The sequence below is a fragment of the Danio aesculapii genome, chromosome 25 (genome assembly GCF_903798145.1).
Source record: "Danio aesculapii chromosome 25, fDanAes4.1, whole genome shotgun sequence".
NCBI classification, from domain to species: domain Eukaryota; kingdom Metazoa; phylum Chordata; class Actinopteri; order Cypriniformes; family Danionidae; genus Danio; species Danio aesculapii.
This window is the reverse complement of record NC_079459.1, coordinates 19817268-19839459: the sequence shown is the minus strand read 5'-3', so window position 1 is coordinate 19839459 and position 22192 is coordinate 19817268. Positions and strand designations below refer to the sequence as shown.

The window sequence follows — 22192 nt, the reverse complement described above, 5'->3', positions numbered from 1 at the left end:
TTCTTCAAGTGGAAAGACTTTGGAATTGAATCAATGGGTGATCGACTGCACTTGGCATTTTCTGCACAATAGCAGGAAGAAATCTTTTACCCAACACCACCATAAGGTAACTGATATGCTTAGAATAAAAACGCACCTCATATAATTAAAAGTGTTATTGTGCTCAAACAAAGGAAGTGCAGAATCAGCAGAGGAAGTTCAAAATTAAAGGCATGCTTACATCCGTATACTCCATTTTATTGTGAGCAAGCTATATACCAGATAATATCTGTGAACGAAAGCAATACATGCCCTGCATGATTTACTCGATTGTTAATACAAAACAATGCAAATCAACACATCAATATTCAAAGGTGAGTTTTTCATTGGCACTACAAAAAGCACATTCATATTGACACACGAAATACAAACAAAAATGACACAGGTTTAAAACACGAAAGGCCACAAGAGCAAACATTTGCTTTTTTCTCTCAGATTCGTGCGAATGCAGCAAAAAGTGAAAATAAAGTACATTTCCACCACAGTGGTGATGGTCTGCACTATTAAGGCACAGATTCAGCCTTGAAAGGCACTGACGGACTCAATCCGAGGCCAGAAATGGCTCTCAAAAACAAAACTGGAAGTGCAGCGAGGAAAACAAAGTCCCACAGGAAGACAAATACGAGGGGGGAGAAAGTAGTAGGGGGTGCGCTAATGTAGGTCACGATGACAGTACGACTACGCCTCAAATCTCTTCCCCCTCCTCTTGCTCACTCAGTGGAACTCAGGCAGAGGAAATGCTGGCAGACTACAAACCCCCATCCCCCTCTGTTTCTCTCCATAAAGTCCAAAATCAGCAACATCTGTGTAATGCAAGCCAGGCTCCACAGGGAAGAGACTATAAACCCAGCTAAATGTGCATAGGGCAATTTATTAAGCCTGACTTTCTTTTAGCATTGCACTTTCTGCAAGACCTCGACATGGAGTTTGTGGTTTCCTCTATTATTGAGGCCGGTTAGTAAAGGATGTAAAGAAATGTGCTGATCTGGACTTGTTTTTGTACATCCAACATTTCCCACACAGTGTCTGAAATCACTATTGATGACCGGTCCAAAAATCTGTTCTTTATACTCTCACCAGCTACTTTATTAGGTACACTTTGTTAGTACCGAATTGGACCACTTTTGCCATAATAATGACTTAACGCTCACGCACACCAGGACGAATATTGCAGGAGATTATCGTTGATGTTTAATGCCTTGTAAGTAAACAAAGGCTGCTAATGTGAGTGTGCACTGCACACCTATGCGCAAAACCAGGAATCAAAGTGTCCTTAAAAAAAACATCTCAGGCTAATTTGTGTTGGTTTGAAGCTCTGCGTTAAAAACTGGCCGACCAGTGAGATTGGTGCATTTGTTCACAGGCCCTGAGCTACAGAAATTTAACAAACACAATTTGGTGGCACTAAAGCACAAAATGATCCAGCCTAGCACAAAAGGAATTAAGAAACCAGTTTCACTTTATCCACATACTCTTTATGTTACAGCCTTTTTCCAAAACGGATTAATTTATTTCCTCAAAATTCTACACACAATACCTCATAGTGACAATGTGAAAAAAAAAGATATTTTGAAATTGTTGCAAATTTATTAAAAATAAAAACCTGAAAAATCACATGAACATGAGTATTCACAGCTTTTCTTGAGATGTTTCAGCAGCTTAATTGGAGTTCACCTGTGTTTAATTCATTTGTTTTTACATGATTTGAAAAGGCATACACCTGTCTATATAAGTTCCAGGGTTGACAGTGCATGTCAAAGCACAAATCAAGCATGACGACAAAGGAATTGTCTGTAGACCTCCAAGACAGGATTGTCTTGAGGCACAAGGCTGGGGAAGGTTACAGAAAAATTTCTGCTGCTCTGAAAGTTCCAATGAGCACAGTGGCCTCCATCATCTGTAAGTACAAGATGTTTGCAGCAATCCACCAATCAGGCCTGTATGGTAGAGTGGCCAGTTGGAAGCCACTACCCACCTGGAATTTGCCAAAAGGACTAGTCAGGATAGCGGGAAAGATGAATGCAGCAAGGTACAGAGACATCCTGAATGAAAACCTGCTTCAGAGTGATCTTGACCTCAGACTGGGGTGACGGTTCATCTTCCAGCAGGACAATGACCCAAAGCACATTGCCAAAATATCAATAGAGTGGCTTCACAACAACTCTGTGAATATCCTTGAGTGGCCCAGCCAGATCCCAGACCTAAATCCTATTGAACATCTCTGAAGAGATCTGAAAATGTACACCGTTGCTTCCCATTCAACCCGATAGAACTTGAGAGGTACTGCAAAAACGTACGGGCAAAAATGACCAAAGACAGGTGTGCCAAGCTTGTGGCATCATATTCAAAAAGACTTGAGGCTATAATTGCTGCCAAAAGTGCATCAACAAAGTATTGAGCAAAAGCTGTGAATACTTATGCACATGTGATTTTTCAGGGTTTTTATTTTTAATTGCAACAATTAAAAAAAAAAATTCACATTGTAATTATGGGGGATTGTGTGTAGAATTTTGAGGAAATAAATTATTTTAATCCATTTTAAAATAAAGCTGTAACATAAAAAATGTGGAAAACGTTTCTGGATGTACTGTAAAGATGGATATACTGTGGTCCTTAAGACATGGACACAGATAGCAATAGTGCTCTGGTAGGCTGTGATGCTTCTCAGTCAGTACCAAAGGGCCCAAAGTTTGCCAAAAAAATATCTCCCACACATTACACTACCATCAGATTTTTACAAACATTTACAAAGCAGGATGGATCTTTGCTCAGATGTTGTTTACACCAAATTCTGACCGTACCTCCCAAATGTTTCAGCAGAAATGGAGACAAGGCTACCCTTTTCCGATCTTCTAGTGACCAACTTTGATTAGCCTGTTTCAATTGTAGCTTTAATTTGCTGCTCTTAGCTAACAGGACTGGTGTGCTCTTCTTATGCTGTAGCTCACCTGCTTCAAGGTTAAATGTGTTATATATTCACAGATGCTTTTCTGCAACCTGTCTAACCATTCTCCCCTAAACTTTGGCATTTGTATCAACAGAACTGCTACTAAGTGAATATCTCTTTTTTTAGACCAGACCATCCTCAGTAACCTATAGAGATGGTTCTGTGTGAAAATTGCAGTAGAGCAGCAGTTTCTGAAATACTCAAACCAGTCTATCTGAAACCAACAATCATGCCACGGTCAAAGTCATTCTCTTGACTCTTCAGCCGATCATCTTGGCCATGCCTACATGAAGCAATGGAGTTGGCTAATGAGATATTCGTTCACAAGCAGTTGAACTAGTGTACCTAATAAAAGTGTAGTATGAATGAGACATGTCTCTGTCATGTGACCTACAGCATGGCCTCATTGAAGTGACCAGTGGATGTGCACTTCAAAATATTATCGGAAGCAGTTAGTTGTCCTCTTACTTTTCACCTACTTGTACTATGAATTTGGAAACACTACTTGGCTCACGTAAAGTTTCACCTACTACATAGTGTAGAAGTAGTTCTTTTTGGACACATAGTCAGTGACCAGGCTCAAAAGGAAAACATAAAACCTCGCAGACAGATGAAATCACTCGCAACATCACAAGCAAACAATTGTAAAACTATAAAAAGTGCAATTTCTACTTTGGGAACAGGGAGTTTGATTGGATGAGCACCAGGAACAATCAAACGACAATGTGTGTGTCTCGTAGAAAACGTATGTGCGGAAATATTTAGGAGTGTGAACGCTGTCAGACCCACTGCTGCAATGACCTTTTGCAGTGAACTAACACTTTGGGTGTCTCTTTCCTCTGTAGTGTGGTGATGATGACATATATCACTCCCAGAATGCACAGCACAAGAACCAAAGGCACAATCACCAAGATCAGTGTTATGATGTGTTTATCATTGTCGTTCACTCTCAGAATAACATCTACTTCCTTTTTCTCATCCTCTTCATCATTGTTTCTCTCATCTGGATCTTCTTCGTCGACACCATTTTTGTAGTCCTCAGGGTCTGGATTGTTGTCAGTCATATCAGGCGATTGGTGGTCAGGATAGATCTCTGGTTCTACATCAAAGTGTACTCGGCATCCCATGAAGTCGTTTAAAATGGATCTCGGGTATCCAGAATCAATCTTCATTCGCTTGTTGTCAAACCTCCAGTATTTGGTGCCTTTGTAGAAGTACGTGTAAGCTGTGTGGAAAAGAGTTCAAATGCCAGTGAGTGTAAATGAAAACACAGCAGTGACTAATATGACTAAAATTCCATGCCATCGTCGCCAAATCTTTGATCAAACGAGATTCTAGCCAATCACAGGCGGTCTCTGAATTCCACTGCTATAAAAAGACTTGCCAGAGACAACTGTGAACAATGGCATGAAATTAGAAGTGAGAGCAGAACATTTTCAAGTCAAAGGTCTTATTGCGCCCCAGTTTTTCAGCAATGAGGTCACATTTTCCCTACCAGTTTTGGATTAATGGACTTGTCTCTCTTTTTTCTAGTAATTTTTCAGGCAGCTTGACTCACCTCCATCATCGCTGAGGAAGGCCCCTTTTGGGGAAACAGGAATGGAGCCCCACACGCTCACTGGTTTAGGGTAATCTTTATCCATGGCACGAGATTCTTCACTAAACCGCCAATATCTTCAAAAGAAAGCAGTAATGGGCAAATAAAAGCATAATCACTTAATGCCAACACAAACTGGGTTAATTCGACAAATAATGTATTATTAAGTGTACAAACTGCTAATTATATATTTTTCATCTATAATATAAAATGTATGATATACTTTCTTTTTGCTAAATTACAATTAAGTTATAATTAATAATTTGTTTAATGAATCGTACTTTTTTGTAATTTACACATTCACATTATCACATTCATTTTGTTCTTAAAGTGCACAAGTAAAAGTCTCTTTTATTAACTAAACAACTAAACGTTTGTTTGAAATAAAACAAACTTAAAGCAAAATATTTACAATTTCATTACAAAAAAATATAATAATTCTTATAAAAAGGGATACTTTTGTTACTTAAATTTAACTCACTTAAATCAGATTTTTAGGTGTAAAATATGGATATTGATCTCACAAAATTTTGCATCAAAAACTTTTGTAATGAAATAAGATATCAACTTAGATTGTTTTTTCCTCACAATTTACATCTTGCAAATCTTTTTCTGTAAATTGTGATTCATTATAATTACACTGAATGAAGTTCTAATTTCTAAATAGTTCCATTTTCTTATGAATTAATGTTGACTTATATCTTGAGTTTATAACCCATTTTCTAGCCATAAAAAAACAGTTAGAACTGCAAGATGTAAAATCTGAATTCTGAGAAAGCCTATAAACTCTGAGACTAACAATTCTGAAAAAAAAGAAACGCAAGACAATTAAAAATATAAACAAGATAAATGTTATAATTCTGACCTTTTCTCTCTGAATTGTGATGTAAAAAGTAAGGATTCTGAGAAACAAATTCAAACTTAGCAGGGGGAAAAGTTACAAATATGAGATAATTATAATTTTGACATTTTTATGCAGTAATTCAATAATTGAACACTAAATAATTCAAAAAAATCATTCTTTAGGAAGTCACTTATTTAGTTTCTGAATGAATCAAGTGTCATTTTAATTAATTGGTTAAGCAAATAATTCAATGATTCACTCATTAAGATGGTCACTTCTTTCATTCCTGAATTAATCGATTGTTCTTTAAATTAATCAAGTAAATAATATGATGATACTCTCATTAGGAAAGTCAATTGTTGAAGTCTTGAATGAATCAAGTGTTCTTTTAATGAACTGGTTAAGTGAATAATTCAATGATTCACTCATTAATCAGCCACTTGTTTCCTTCCCAAATTAATCAGGTGTTCTTTTAATAAATTAAGTGAATAATTTGATAATTCGCTCATTAGGAAAGTCACTTATTTAAGTTCTGATTGAATCAAGTGATCTTTTAATGAGTTTGGTTAAGTGAATAATTCAATGATTCACTCATTATGATGGTCACTTGTTTCATTCCCGAATTAATCAATAGTTCTTTTAATAAATTAACTGAATAATTTGATAATTGGCTCATCATGGAAAGTCACTTATTGTAGTCCTGAAAGAATCAATTGTTCTTTTAATGAACTTGGTTAAATGAACAATTTAACGATTCACTCATTAAGTCAGCCACTTGTTTCATTCCCAAAAGAGTCAAGTGTTATTTTAATGAAGTAGTGACATGAATAATTCAACGATTCACTCATTAAAACAGTCACTTCTCTTGTGTCTCATTGACAAACGACCCACTGACACAAATTTTCTTTAATTTAAATCCGAGATGCCATCGCTGTTTATGTTCTTATGTTGACGACTCTCAAGAACTTCACACATCTGGTCTTTTCAGAGAGGGCCCCAGTATTGTTTACCTGTCTCCTCTGAAGAAGTACGTATATCCAGATGGCTCCCACCACACGGCCGTGTCCACTCTTTCAGGCATGCCTTGACCATAACGAAACAAGTCCTGAGGGTACCCTGGCTCCACGTCTGCTTCTCTGAAGAGCCAGTATTTACTTCCTGAAGGAGTGATAGTCACACAAAGAAAATTATATTAGCAGGGAAAGACTTGCATGGCTGAGAGATGATATCATAGAGCTCTCTGTTCAATTATTCACATGCACAATAGATGTTTTGTGCTAAAATGAATGTAATCTACACTACTAGTCAAAAGTTTGAGTGAGACTTTTTTTATGTTTTTAAAAAGACATTGTTTAAACTGTTTTTATGTTTTTTAACTGCATTTAAAAAAATAACTCATTGGATGAACCGAATTTAATTGAGGGCAGGATTTCCATCCAATAAATTTGTTTAGCACTAACTAAAAAGGTCTAATAATGCCATGTATGTCTATTATGTGTCATACATTTCTCCCACTTTTATTTGAAGTTATCCTAAATTAAATAAAAGAGCCATATTTAAGCATATTTCATGAGTTACTCATACAGTTGATTGAGACTGATCTCAGAACTCACTTTAGGACAGTTATCGCTCACTGAGCAAAGCAACAAACTGCATTTTTGCTAATTAAATTGTCAACACTCAAAGCATAGGTGCTTCTGCAAGGTTCTAATCTCAAAACTCAAAGCATTACATGGAAATCTTCTAAATCTTCAAACTAAAGTGAAGATTAATCTGTAACAAGTCTTTCTATTAACTTTAAACACCAAAGATTGCTTTTATTGTCAACATTTCCCTCTTATATTTCAATGAAAGACTCTAAAACACACAAGACATGTCACTCTTTTTGAAGGAGGAAAAGTGTAATGATCAATATGGTGAAAAAAGCTCCACCTACTAGTACAGGAGCCAATCATTGATTGTATATGGTGAATAAAGGCCGCCTTCTAGAACAGGAGCCAATAATCGATCGCTATAGGGGAGGGGCTCGGACCAGACGTGAGTCTGCAGATTTTGTGTGATTTAGACTATTAGAAATGAAACTAAATGGACAGATGTTGTTTAATTTTATTGATGATTCCTAATATGAAATTCAATTGTAAGCTTGGCAAGCAGTTTTGGAGAATTTAATGTTTCCCCATTCAAAGATGGCCACCAGGTGAAATGACTTGCCTTACAGCATGCTGGGAACAACAAATCCCCAAACCAGGTAGTTGGACCAACACGATTCCTTCATGTTGTCCCAACAGAAAAATGCTTAAGTTAACTTAATGGTTTACAATTTCAAGTGGACTGAACATAAAACAAATAAATTGGCCAAAATAATTACAAGAAATGTGTTGTTCCAGCTCATTTTAAACAGGTAGCTTGAAGAAGCAGCAGTAATATTTTTTTTGGGTGTGGACATGGTTTAAACTGTAAGTTGTTTAATGATTTAAAGCTGAATTGTATGCATCCTTAGTCCAGATTTCAGTGTCACGCAATCATTCAAAAATGATTATAATATAAATATTTGCTGTTTAATTATAATAGTTGTTACTGGTTCTCAACTATCAAATGTAATTATTAATGTTAAAATATTTTTTCCTACCATTGATCCTGAACCTTGCCTTTTTCCATTGAATGATCCCTGCAGGCACAAGATGTCAATATGACGTCATATTGACGTTGTACCCCAACATACTGCAACGTTGTGGGGATGTTGGATTTTGTTTGGAAATGAAAATCAGGTTGACGTCAGAACCCAACGGCAGGAACCTAGCTTTTCCATGTTGTCTCCCATCCAGGTACTGACGGGCGCAGCCCTGCTTAGCTTCAGTGGGCGACCATGTGAGTTGCAGAGAGCTAGCTGCCGGAACTTAAACTGTAATTTATTTCACAATTGTAGTTTTTACTATGTTTTTTAAATAAATAAATACATTTTTGTGAGCAGATAGGGCTGGGCAATTTGGCCTAAAATCAAAAACTCGATTAATTGAACATTTTAACTGAATTATAATTAATGAACAATTATCTAATTGATCTATTTTATTGTTTTACCCTCACTTGCCCACACTGACAGGTTTTGTACATTGAGAGATGTTTGAATGAAGGGTGCATTACTTAATATAAAAATAATTGAAGGAAACATACACTAACTACTATCTATGATTATTAATTGAACAACAACATTGAACAAATAAAATTAAACACACATTGCCTTACACCAACAGTCACTTTTTTCTTATAAAAAGAGAAAATAAATAACTTGCACTTTTGGATGCTTTCGGATAAACTCTTGCATACCCTGTAAATAATATTTTAAAAGCGCATTTCTTGCATCATCTGTAAACTAATATTTTTCAATCATTCATTCATTCATTTTTTTTCGGTTTAGTCCCTTTTTTAATCTGGGGTCGCCACAGCGGAATGAACCGCCAACATATCCAGCATATGTTTTACGCAGCGGATGTCCTTCCAGCTGCAACCCATTACTGGCAAAACAAATACTTTAATGTAAACAATAATTTTAATTTAATGGAAAACATGGCGTCTTAAGGCATCTCTGGTGCAGCCTCTAATCATCGCCAATGTAGTGTAAAGTAAGGCTCAAGAATGGATCCATCGTCCTACTTGCTCAGAGATCAGATGTGGCTGCAAAAGTATAAATCAGCCTTAACGTTGCAGGGTCACATGACTCCACACGCAGTAGGGAAAGTAATTGAAATATCGTCCTGGAAAAATTTGATCGATTATAGGTTCTGAATGTTGATTTCGATTACTTTTCGATTAATCGGCCAGCCTCATCAGCAGATTATACTTAATAATTTTTTTTTTTAGAAAAAACAATCCCACATTTTTGACTATGAATATACATAAACAACAAAATGATAACTGTAGCTCTTTTTACTAAACATTTCCTAAGGCAGCTTCTCCAGGTTTCTTGTGTCAAAGTGAAAACAGAGCAGTCAGCATCTGGAGCGGAGACTGACGTAATACAGGCGAAGTGCTGAGACGCTGCCAGACTTTCTTTCTTTCCCTCCGAGTGTTTTACAAGTGACATAATTTGACTTACAGCAAGAGAAACAGATGTTTAAAAGTAGAAGAAGATTAATATCTAGGAAATATTTGATTATTTTCGTGTTGTGTCATATTTAAAGATGTCATAGTCTATCATACTCAAATGAACAAGATGCACATGCCTGTTTTTTGGATCATATAACCGCTTCATTACAAAAAATAAATGGAATATAGAATAGAAAATAGAAGTTTTTAATTAATAATGATAATCCCAAACTAATAAAAGATAAAACATTTAAACATAAAAAATAAATAAGAAAAAAAAATGTATATACAGACCTTTAAAGAATACAAATTTCCCATCATGTCGTTCATAGGCCGCATCTATGTCCTCTGGAAGTCCCATCCAGAAGAAGGAGATTGGCATTGGGTAATTATCCAGAACACGGTTCCTCCGAACCCTCCAGAACCAGCGACCCTGATAAACACATATTTATATCACTTTACTATGCAGTCTTTGTTGTTTTTAGCAGTTCTGATTGTGTTATGAGTTGTTTTAACATATAGGTAAGCTCCGCACCCCCTTAATTACTGTTGCTAACCGGACAAACAAACAGAGTTGTTAATTGCCTAAAAAATACAGCTGCCAATGTGAAAACCTTGTCTCAAGATGTTTTAAATATGTTGAATAACAAGAATAATTTGAACGTGAGTGGAGCTGTAAGATACACTCTCACGATTTCAGTTGTGGGGACTTTGTAAGCGACAAATGGGAGCCGTGACACAAGATTCAATTGTTTCTTCTGGTGTAATGTGGCATAGTTCATGACAACTTATACCATGTCTGCGACGCCTCATGACACCATTACAGAAAGTCTCGCACATTCAATTTTTTTCATGTTTTCTACAACGAGTTCTGTCACATGGGTGACTGTGCAATAGAAGCACATAATTTCTCGGTTATCTCAGCGGGTGCTGCCGTTACTGCGCTGTTCAGGTAATAAAAAAATAGACTGCATATTTACCTATGGGCGGGTCACAGGTAGGCATGGGCCAGTATAAGATTCTGATGGTATGATAACCATGGATAAAAATATCACAGTTTCACGGTATTGTGATCACTTCTCTAAAATATATTCTTTTTAAATGTCTGGGTAAAAAACGAAAGGTTTTTCCCCTTTTAACACAAAATATTTTATTTTGAGAAACATTTAAAATATTTGGGAGCAGTAAACACATCAGGCTGAATAATAAATAATAAATGAATCATTGACTTCTGCTGTCCTTAATAGTTCATTTAAAAACACAGATTTCTTTACGATTTAAAATGGCATCTTTTTATATCTCTTCTGTTGGAGATACTGTTGTCCTAAAAAATGTTAATAAAAAAAATCTTACACATACCTTAGGAATGCTACAGCAGAACATTTTGATGGTTTTAAAACCTTGATTTTTCCAAACTGCGGTATACCTCGAAAACGGTTATCATCATGGGTGGATACAATCAATCATTGGTTATGCAAACTTTAACTACCCTTTATAAAATATTAAGGTGTTTTAAGCTATTTTATCTGACAGACTGGCACAAATATGCGGTTATCTCCCTTCTCACAACGAGTTTCTGAGTTCTCTCACCCTTCCAACAGAGTTTGTTCTTCTGAGGTAATCTGGGAACATGTTCAGTGCTGCGAATACACTGCAAAAGCATTTCCTGCTTATTCAAATTTGTCATTAATAGTGAAAAGAGTTTAATATAGGCTTGTCTAAAACTCTGAATATTTCACTTTAATTTTGATTTAGGCTGGATTATTAATTTATTTAATAAACCAACACAATCTCACGGCAATTCATGCTTTGGTGCTGAAGCATATAGCGGACTTGTTTTGAAGCGCATCACCTCAAATGTTATTTTTTATTCTTGTTTTAAGATAAATTAGTATAATAATATATATAATTATTTACTTATAATAAATTATAATAATTATTAAATTATTAATTTATCTTTAAATTAAGATGAAAATTAGACCAAGCGAAATTAATTTCAAAAAAATATTTTTCCAAGAAAAATATACGAATTACATTTTTGTTTGTGCCCCTCCACTACTCAACTATACGGGTGGATGATTTGTTTCACTTTGAGGAAAATAAGGATTTAATGAATGCGTCACTATGATTGTATCACAAATGTTAGTTATATATTTGATAATTTTTTAATATGTCATTATTTTAAAGATTAGGTCTTGAGCATCAGATTTTTCCTCGATTCTAGTGTGCTTTCATTTTCTCCGTCTCACTCGACAAGTTCAGGCTAGGGTGTGTTTAATAAGCAACCTATGGCAGCAAAATATGCATTTAGATTTCAAAGAAAATATCTTAATATTAAAAAGGAATTGTAAGTTTGATCCTATCCATGTCATAACTAATGCCCTTAAATAATGTAGTTGTTAGTTGTCAGCAAGCATGAGTGTTTATTGAGATTGAAATAAGATAAAAAAAATTTTTAATTGAGACAAGAAATATTGTTACAGCAACACTTGTGACTGTTTTGGAAAATAACGCTCGCCATATTAAGGGGAAAAAAAGAAGAAAAATCGCATAATCTGACATAGTGACTTTTGTAACTGACAATAAAAGTCGTATGGTCTGACCGGGGCTTAATAAGAACTTTGCATCTTCAATTGTGGCAACTAGCATCTACATTCAAGGGGAGGGGCTTACTGAGAACTCAATTGCTATTGGTTTTTATTGCTATTGGATTTAAACATGATGCTGTGTACTCTTTCTAACCTTGAATACAAACATTTCTCCTCTCAGCATGGTCACCGTATCGAAGTTGCCCTCGCAGATGTCAGGTGCATCCTGATTGGAGCGGCTGGTGGGCTGGGGTCTATAGGTTCTCCTGGTGGGATTAACAGGAGGCACCCAGGGCCTGGTGGGCTGCAGTGAAGGTCTGGTTGTTTTCGGCTGAGCCTCTGTGGTGGTGGGCTCTGGCTTGGCAGTGGTTGTAAACAGGGTGGTGGTGGGAGCTGCTTGAGTGGTGACAGTCTCTGGAGGTCCTGCACATACCAAACCATAATGCATTTTCACACTTAGCTAATCATGCTCTTTTCCACACACACACACACACTGCACAGACACAGAGCGCGTCACTCTTTTCCATCCAGCACCAGAAGGCCCATGAGGCTCATTCAGCCAGCAATGGAAGACTTTCAAATGGAGAAAACAGACTCAGACAAAGAGACACAGTGAGAAATTCATTGGTGCTGATCTCAATGCAGCTGGACTGGAGACTGGGAAGTTATACAACAGCACAGTGAGGATAACAAATGTATCGTAAATGTGACAACGCTTAAAGAAACAGTCAGTTAATGACTGATATGCATGATTGCATCAGATTGCAAAAAAGTCTTTGGGGCTTTTGCATAAAAGCATCTTCAGGGTATATACAGAACTTCTTAAGTTGCATTTAATACCTTTTACTACCTTTTTAATACCTTAAAAAAAGTTATACCAGCACGACTTAGAGCTGCAACTGTAGTGGCGTAAATATATCTTGCCAAATGGAATAACATACTGCAGATAACATTTACATTTAAGTAAAGAAGAGGGATTAATCAAGATGTCACAATGGGCCTTTTTCCATAGTTTTTAATCAATGTCATATATGTCATCAATGTCAATAGCTGCTCTTCTAAGAACAGTTCGGTACGGTTAGACAACCGTGCTGAACTGTGCCAACAGATTCTGTGACGTTGTGGCAGTTACCTGCAGTGTTGCCAAATATAGCGAAATTTTTTCAGCCCAAAAGCTGTCCAAACCCACCCAAACGCACAAAAAATAGTGGATTGATATTTTATTTATTTTTAATTGATTTAAATCTAAATTAACCTAGTTACTTTAACTGTCATAATTAACCATACAGCAACCAACACCAGCAGTCACAGAACCACAACATAACCGGATCACATTAAAACACTGCCCCCCTCTCACACACACACTGTAGTACCTATTATAGTATGTTTTACTTTCGAAATGGGGTAAAAATTCATCCCATTTGGTGTTTTAAATTCTTTTGAACATAATTAGCTGCTGTTTGTCACTCAGACAACGCTTCTATGTTTGCTGTCAATTGTGAGAAAAAATGATCGATAAAAGTGTCATAATAAACCGCTGTGAGTTTAACTGCAGGCGCTGCATTAATAAGCCTTGTGACTGTTGCCAACCACAGGCCAAAGCCAGTCTTTAAATCTTGAGTCCTCCAGTCAGAGGTCTGAAAACTTGCATTGCCCCATGTTTTAATTTAATTAATGAACGAAAGCGAGTTTACCTATATGGTTGGCAGCAAGCCAGCCGGGTACCCAGTTTGTTTCAGCGCATGCGCGAATGAACACCACCTCATATGATATCGCTCAGGTCCTACTCTCAACATATAAATAAATCCATAATCATTTTAGAATAAAGGCCTGCACTTAACTCAAATTGAAAATTTACTCTTATGAGTTAATTCATTAAGAACACTTGTATAATTCAAGAAATTAAAAATGTACCCTGATTTGAAAAATATTTTCATTCCCTAAAAATTGAAAAAAAGGAATGAAACAAGTGACTGTCTTATAGAATCAATCATTGAATTAGTCACTTAACAATTCATTAAAAGAACACTTAATTCATTCAGGAATGAAACAAGAGACTGTCTCAATGAATGAATCATTGAATTATTGACTGAACCAATTCATTAAAAGAGCACTTGATTAATTCAGGAAAGAAAAGGTAACTCACCTAATAAGTGAATCATTGAATTATTCACTTAACCAATTCATTAAAAGAACACTTGATTCATTCGGGAATGAAACAAGTGACTATCTTAATGAATGAATCATTGAATTACTCATTTAACCAACTCATTAAAAGAACACTTGATTCATTCAGGAATGAAATAAAAGACTGTCTCAATGAATGAATCATTGAATTATTGACTTAACCATTTCATTAAAAGAGCACTTGATTAATTCAGGAATGAAAAGGTAACTCACCTAATAAGTGAATCATTGAATTATTCACTTAACCAATTCATTAAAAGAACACTTGATTCATTCGGGAATCTTAATGAACGAATCACTGAATTATTCACTTAATCAATGAACATAAAAACACAGACTCTTTTTGGAAATACAGTGGATAGTGGGCCAAATTATCTGAAATCGTATTTCAGACAAGCTTACCATAGATCTGGTGAATGCCATTTATATCATCTTCTGCCAGTGAGAAGCTTTCAGTGTCCATCCACTGGTAAAAAGGTGCCATGATAGCAGAGGGGTTGTTGGAGTGCTCCAACCCCAGAGCATGACCCAACTCATGGACTGCCACCAAAAACAAATCCACACCTACAACCAGACATAAAAACAGCCAACCACATTACAAATTCATCTAAACACTGTGACATCAAAAAGTCTAGTAATAACCCCAGTAAAGGGTTGAATCTGTATTAATAGTTCAGCCCATGAAGAAGCAAATAAACACCTTTTTAACGTACACACTTATAGTTTCTAACTAAAACTTTGTTAGAGAGATAGAAAGAGAGAGAGTTAGAGATCAGAAATCAGGATTAGAATCTTTCACTCCTAAAAAATAACAAGAAACAGCCCTGAAAAATCAAGATCAATAAAAAAGAACTTCAACTTGACTAAATAAATGCCTTTTAAATGACACTAAAATCTGCTTACATCCACACCACAAAGTAAATGCTACACTAATATAGCAGAAAAAAGGAATTTACTTTGAAATAGGAAAGAGATTGCAGTAAATTGCTCACACCTGATCCCTCCTGTTGGTTCAGAGTCCAGGGCTCGTCTGTGTCGAAATGTGTGTCTCCCCCCAAACCAGGCCCTGGGAAGAAAGCATGAGCCAGAGATCCTCCTTCTCCATCAAAGAGAGACATGTCTCCATGATAGCCGGAGGCAAACAGTAGTATAATGTCGGGCCCTTCTGTGCCATTCTTGATCTCGTAATACGGGACCTCCTCGAACCGCAGAGGCGTTACTTTCTCCCAGACGCGGAAGGCTTTACGAATGGCCTCGTAGGTTTGCTGCTGGCCAACTTTGGGCGAGTGGTTCTGGATGCTTCAGGAAATAAGGAATAGTTTTTGTGGTTAATGTGTTGAATATAAGTTAAGCTGGTTTTGTATCAAGGTGTAATTTACCTGTAGGTCAGCTTGTCTTGATTCCACTTGTGGCCAGTAAGTGCGAACCGCTTCCGCCGAGCAGCTCCCTCTGATGACTCCTCAAAATGATCAGCCACTCCACAACGAGGCCTTTTCATCGCTCTTAAAAAATTACAGTATATATTAGGGCTGCACAATAAAGCATTTCATCAATGTGTGAACATGCAATCATCACAACATTTCAGAACATGTGATTTTTGGGGTTATTGCAAAGTTTAACCTTAAAGTTATAGTGAAAGATTTTCATTTGAATGTGTTTTTAAGACCTGTGACTGTGTAAAATTTAAGAAAACTTAAATCGAGAGTTTAAATTAGCATATAAACCAAAATTAACTGTATTTAATTACTTATAAAATTGCAGACTCTACAATATACAGTGTTATTTTACATATTATTATTGAATTTCTGTACCTCAATACTGATAGATTCCACAGAAAACCATAAAAATTCATTTGCATCTGTTCAATTATATTGCATGTGCTGCAGATAGTCCTTTATATAATATTAATAAAATATTATATAATATATTATTAATCCCAATCAATGTAAAATGAGGAATCAATTCCAAATAGTTGTCATCTTGTGAATTCATATTCATATCACAATATATATCGCAGACAAACTAAACATCGCCATGTCAGATTTTGTCCAATACCGTGCAGCCCTAGTATACATACATAAAACAATGCAAAATTGTTTATAAACAATATACATTTGATAGATAATTAATATTTATATTTAGAATGATTTTTTAAATGATGAGTTATACTAATGAATTTGCATTATTATTTAAAAAATACCATTGTTATTTAGTACTATATACTGTTAATAGTTTAGTTGCTATACATTTTTAGTACTAAAAACAAGGTTTATAACATAATTATAGAATTATTATATTAAATAAATCTCATATAAAATCAAGCAAAATCCTCTCGCATATACACATACATACATATGTATGTAAACATACATATACACTCATTCATAGATTCTACAACTTAGATATTTCAAGTGAAAATACAAACATAAATCATAATACAAGTTATAAAAGAGAAAGAAAAGAATGTACCAGGATACAACAAAATGTACAATAAAATATAGCCAAAAAAACTTTTACCCAAACACCTAATTTAATATTGAAGAATTATTAAAGAAAAGGACGAATGTAACGGCAATTTATTAAGAACTTAAATAATATGCCAGTGTTCTAACAGCACTTTATTGATGTCTTTAGTCACCGGTGAATACTTCATATAATATTTCTCGAAACGTTACACACGCTTTGTGTCAGCCTTTTTAATTTAATAAATTTGTATTTTTGGAGCTTTGGTGTTGCCGCCTATGATGAATATTTAATGGGATGTGCGTGCTTTTGTACAAGTTTTTTATATTGATGTTTACAATGTGTTTATTTAAAATTGCTGTTATTTTTATTAATGTGTTATTAATTATTATTATTGAATTATATTTTCATGCTCACTTTAAAATGTAGTAAATTGTAGTATATATACATAAAACTATGCAAATGTCTTCATAAGTAACATTACATTTTATAAAATAATTGATATTTCTATTTAGAATTATATAACCTTAATACTGTGTTAAATATAGTATATGTTATACTAATACATTTTCATTATTATTTTTAAAATATTGAGTTATTTTAGTACTACATCCTGTAATTGTTTTTTTTTCTAGACATTATCACTAAACTAACATTTTATAATATAATTATTAGATAAATCGAGAAAAATTATTCATTTATTCTTTCTTTTTGGCTCAGTCCCTTTATTAATCTGGGGTCGCCACAGCGGAATGAACCGGCAACTTATCCAGCATATGTTTTACGCAGCGGATGCCCTTCCAGCTGAAACCCATCACTGGGAAACACCCATACGCACTCATACACTACCGATAATTTTAACTTACCCAATTCACCTGTACCAAGTGTTTTTGGACTCTGGGGGAAACGGGAGCACCCGGAGGAAACTCAAGTGTACATGGGAGAACATGCAAACTCCACACAGAAATGCCAACTGACCCAGCCGAGGCTCAAACCAGTGACCTTCTTGCTGTGAGGCGAACGTGCTACCCACTGCGCCACCGTGACGCCAAGCAAAATCATATATTTGTAAAATAAAATTCTTTTATTTTTATGTTTACAAAAATTGTTGTTATGTTTTGTTCATTTATTATCATTAAATCATATGTTTATGCTCATTTTAATATGAAGTACTAATGTTATTACTATTTTTATTATTCTTGACATTTAGTTTTCAGTTGAATTTTTATCTAAAATTGACATTTTACATCAGCAAGGATTTTCCTTAACGCTTTTCAATTTAGCTAATAATAAAAATAAAGAAAATATAAAGCAGAAATATTATTTAATTATTTATTACTTAGTTTATTAGTTGTATTTATTAGTTTATAACACAGTAGTAGAGTAATACTTTTGTCATTGCCATTGCAGTCTAGTACAAAATCCTCATTTAGTAATAACCTTTTCATATTTCAGCAACATTTGTTAGGGATCAGCTATCTGACCTATCTAAGTAACTAATCATCCCATTTACTCTGTTAACTCCAGTCCAGACCCAGTCCAACCAAACACTTTTGAGTGGTTTTGCTCTTGGGTCAGCTAAATGTGAAGAGATCATACCTGAGTGTGTCTGAGTCCATGTGTCCAGTCTCCTGCAGGCCATAGAAGCGCTGCATGTCTCTGATGGCGCTCGAGAGGATCTGTGCCGACTGCATAGTGGACATCTGTCTGCTGGCCTGAGACAGGTAACCGTACGTCCTCAGCCATGACTACAGTATAACAAACAACAGACACAGACAATGCAAACTACCATTACAAGAACTGTTACACAACACAAGACAAAAATGGACAGTCTTAATGAAAGAAGACACATAAATGAGTAAACAATAATAGATACCACTGTACTTCTCCAGTTGATTGATTACGTTAAAGCAAAACTCCACTTTTTTTGGAAATAGGCTCATTTCCTTACTCCCTAAGTGTTAAACAGTTGAGTTTAACCATTTTCGAATACATTCAGCCAATATATGGGTCTGGCGGGAGCACGTTTAGCCTTAGCTTAGCTTAGCATAGATCACTGAATTGGAGGAGGCCCAATGATATTATGCAGCACCTGAAAAAAGTCCCATGCAACAAGGTAACTAACTGTGCTGCATAACATGATAGCGCCTGCTGCAGACATGGTACATCAGCAAAGTTTCTTGGTTATTACGCTGGAATGAGAGTAGTTCCTAGCCATGTGACAACAACCTAAAAATTAGATACAACTTTTCATTTTCCGTCAGTCAGTCAGTACATAATGTAACTACACACGGATCAAGCTGTAAATTGGAAAATGATCAAAACTTTTTAGAATTTTTGGAGTGAGATGCTAATCATCTAATCTGATTCAATAATTATGCTAAGAGAAGCTAAAAGGGCTCCCACCAGAACCACAAATTGGCAGAGTGGATTAAAAAATGGTCGACTTCGACTGTTTAACTCTAGTGTAGTATTCCTATAAGAATTGCAAAGGTTTTTGTATTACATTTTTTAAGATGTCATGTTTAAATTTGCAAATAAGGTGCTATTTAATTAAATGTGTGGTCATTTCCATACATTTCTTGCATATACATTTAAACATGAATTCAGTTTTTTTTTTACATATTAGACATATCTATAAAATTCGTAGAATAAAATGTATATAATCAGGCAAATTGTGTATAAACAAATCACTCAGTAAAAGCCTTCAAAATATATAGATATTATTAATAAAACTGACGTTTAGTGTATTTAGGTAGTTTATAGGGAGTTTTATGAAAAAATAAAAACTCATTGTGAGAAAACAGCCTTTTAAATAACGTGACAAAAGAAAAAAAGTGTTATTTGCAAACCAAAATTTTCTAAATTTTTTTTTTTTTTCCTGCTGTCTCACATTAATAGGCTAGCTGCTTTATAATTGCCCAACTATGCATAGACTGGAATAAAATAAACCTACATATAACTATATAAAGACTACATAAGCACCAGAGACACGTTCTCTATGTTTGGTTAATGTCTGAATATCACTAAGCGGAATATGTTCCCACTCAAGGCTCCAGCCATATGGTCAGGCGTTGAGTGGGGACAGATGTAAACATCTTTAGACACATCTTTACACACCAAATGATAGATATGAGGATGTCCAGCAGGGGGTTCATTATTACTCAAGCTTCCTGTCTTTTGTGATTTCTGCAATACAGTTTCTATTCAAAAGTAATCTAATGACACCTCACGACGCACTTTAAACACATGCCTTTATTTTAAATTGATTACTTAATAATATTATTGATGAAGACTAAAATAAATGAAAAACAAGATAATTTAATGCTAAAAATGTCAAATTTTGAAAACAAATGAATCACGATAATATCATGATAAATAATTTAATTACAATGTAAATTATTTTAAATAATCAAATACTTTTTAAAGGATTGTAATAATAATCAAATACAATTCAATTAGATTTAAATAAAATAAACAATATTACTATTAATAATAATTAGTAGCGATAATGGCAATGCAATAATGCTAAATGTCATTAGGTTTTATTAATTAAAAATAATTGAATAATAGTATGTCATAATAATTATAATAAATGATCAATTATGCCTTCAATAACAATTTTATTTCTGCTTTCTGTAATTACAGGATGGCCATTAGACTAGTATAGATTAAGATGAATAACAAGTTACTGTAGTAATGTAGTTTTTAATTGTTTCAGTTGATCAGTGTGTGTGTTTGAGATTATATTTTATTTGAATAATTTTAGTTAACCATTTTATTAGACTTAGTTAAGTACATAAAGTTAAACTAGATGAAAATGGGAGATATTAATCAACTAGTTAAAATATACCATTAATGCACACAAAAATATGGTTTTATTTTTTTGTTAAATATAACCCGGATATTATCATTTTTGGTGTATGTGATAGCTTTTTTTTAAGTTGAAAACAAATATATAAACATAAATAAATACTCAAAATGCTATTTATCAGTAAACTGAATGAACTGATATCAGGTAAATCGTAAAAATCTGTCAAATACAGGCTATTATATATTAATCTAAGGTAAAAGTTTAGGTGTGTAATGCTTTCCTTCTTTAATGGAACTAAAACGCATATTTTTCCAATCCCGAGATGCCAAAATAAAAATGTAGCCAAACTGAATTTCACAACTCCACATGTATAAACAAACACCACAGTTTGCTTCACGTCGTCAGCATTTGTACACAACAGTCAAACAGACTGACCTCCGCATTGAAGTCCTCATCTTCTGCAGATGTTTCTGCGATGTTGACAAACAGCAGGATGAAAATCACAGAAACGGCTCTCAGCGACTGACTCCTGCGGGCGGACATCTCTCCACACCCGGACACAAACGACACACGAACACACCTTCTCCAACAACCCTCGAAAGCGCAACCTGAGATACCAAGCCTGTTTTTATCGCCAAAACATAGTCCTTATTCCTCTAGAAACCACAAACCCGCCGTGTTTCACTAATCCCGTCAAGTTTTCGCTCGTATCCGTGAAACAGTTCGTAAAGGTCTCCAGTGGCGCGCGCACGTTTGTAAACTAAAACATTAGCATGACCAGCAGCTATCTATAAGTTAACGTTAAATACTAAATAAAAAGCCTACTTGGTTATTTTTGCATCTGTTTGGATAAAGAGCCGCCTGGCTAAACCCATGTGGAAGTGTCGAGGACCAGGCGGCGTCCTCGAAATGATCCTCGATCAGCTTGCAGGACACCAAATATGTGCATGAAAGGATATCATGCTGATCTACACGCAGCCGCACCCGATTCCCTGCCCACTTATCTGTTATGCATAATATTCATAGTTGTATAAGTAAGACTGGCAAGTTTAAAAAAAACGGATGAAGGGAAATGTGCAGAGATAGGTTTATTAAGAGAACAAAAAACATTTAAGAAAATCTGAATGTTGTCATTGTTACATCTCACTGCCACCTGTTGTTCATATTCAGTACTGTAAATGTGAAGAATAAATCACACAAAGACATTCCTCTCAGGAAATTGTTCATTTAAATTTTAGCTGCTTCACAGACAAAGGAAAGCTCGCTCAGGACTAATATGCAATATAGCTTTGTACTACTTGAGCAGCATAGATATGTACTTGAGCAGTATGTCTTTAATTAGGCATTACTTTCAGCAAAATTTCACATGTCCTGCAATGTTTGTAAGTTTTCATGAGGACGTAAGGATTTTTATTATCTCACTTATGAATCTGTCAAAATTGCATAGGCCTACCGACCAACAGAAATCTGCTTTGTTTGGAAAAAGTGACTGCTGTTGCTGTACATGTAAGAGTTGAGGAGAATGAAGCTGTTGATAACCTGGCTAAATTATCATTAACCAACTGTGGATTTAATATCTGGGATCTAAATGATGCAGGTCGACATTTCATATCCAAGAAAAAGTCTGTGA

The 22192-nt window shown here is 35.1% G+C and overlaps 1 protein-coding gene across 1 annotated transcript; it reads right to left on the bottom strand.

Annotated features, from left to right (window-relative positions):
- Positions 1 to 2037: 2037 nt before the first annotated feature.
- Positions 2038 to 21518, bottom strand: mmp15a (matrix metallopeptidase 15a). The gene is made up of 10 exons (XM_056451838.1): positions 20998 to 21518; positions 18348 to 18496; positions 15665 to 15787; positions 15280 to 15584; positions 14688 to 14849; positions 12253 to 12521; positions 9805 to 9943; positions 6438 to 6585; positions 4545 to 4660; positions 2038 to 4211 (listed from the first exon to the last, which is right to left on the bottom strand). The coding sequence occupies exons 1-10, from the start codon at positions 21103 to 21105 to the stop codon at positions 3766 to 3768; spliced, it is 1965 nt and encodes a 654-aa protein (XP_056307813.1). The 5' UTR covers positions 21106 to 21518; the 3' UTR covers positions 2038 to 3765.
- Between the last annotated feature and the right edge of the window lie 674 nt (positions 21519 to 22192).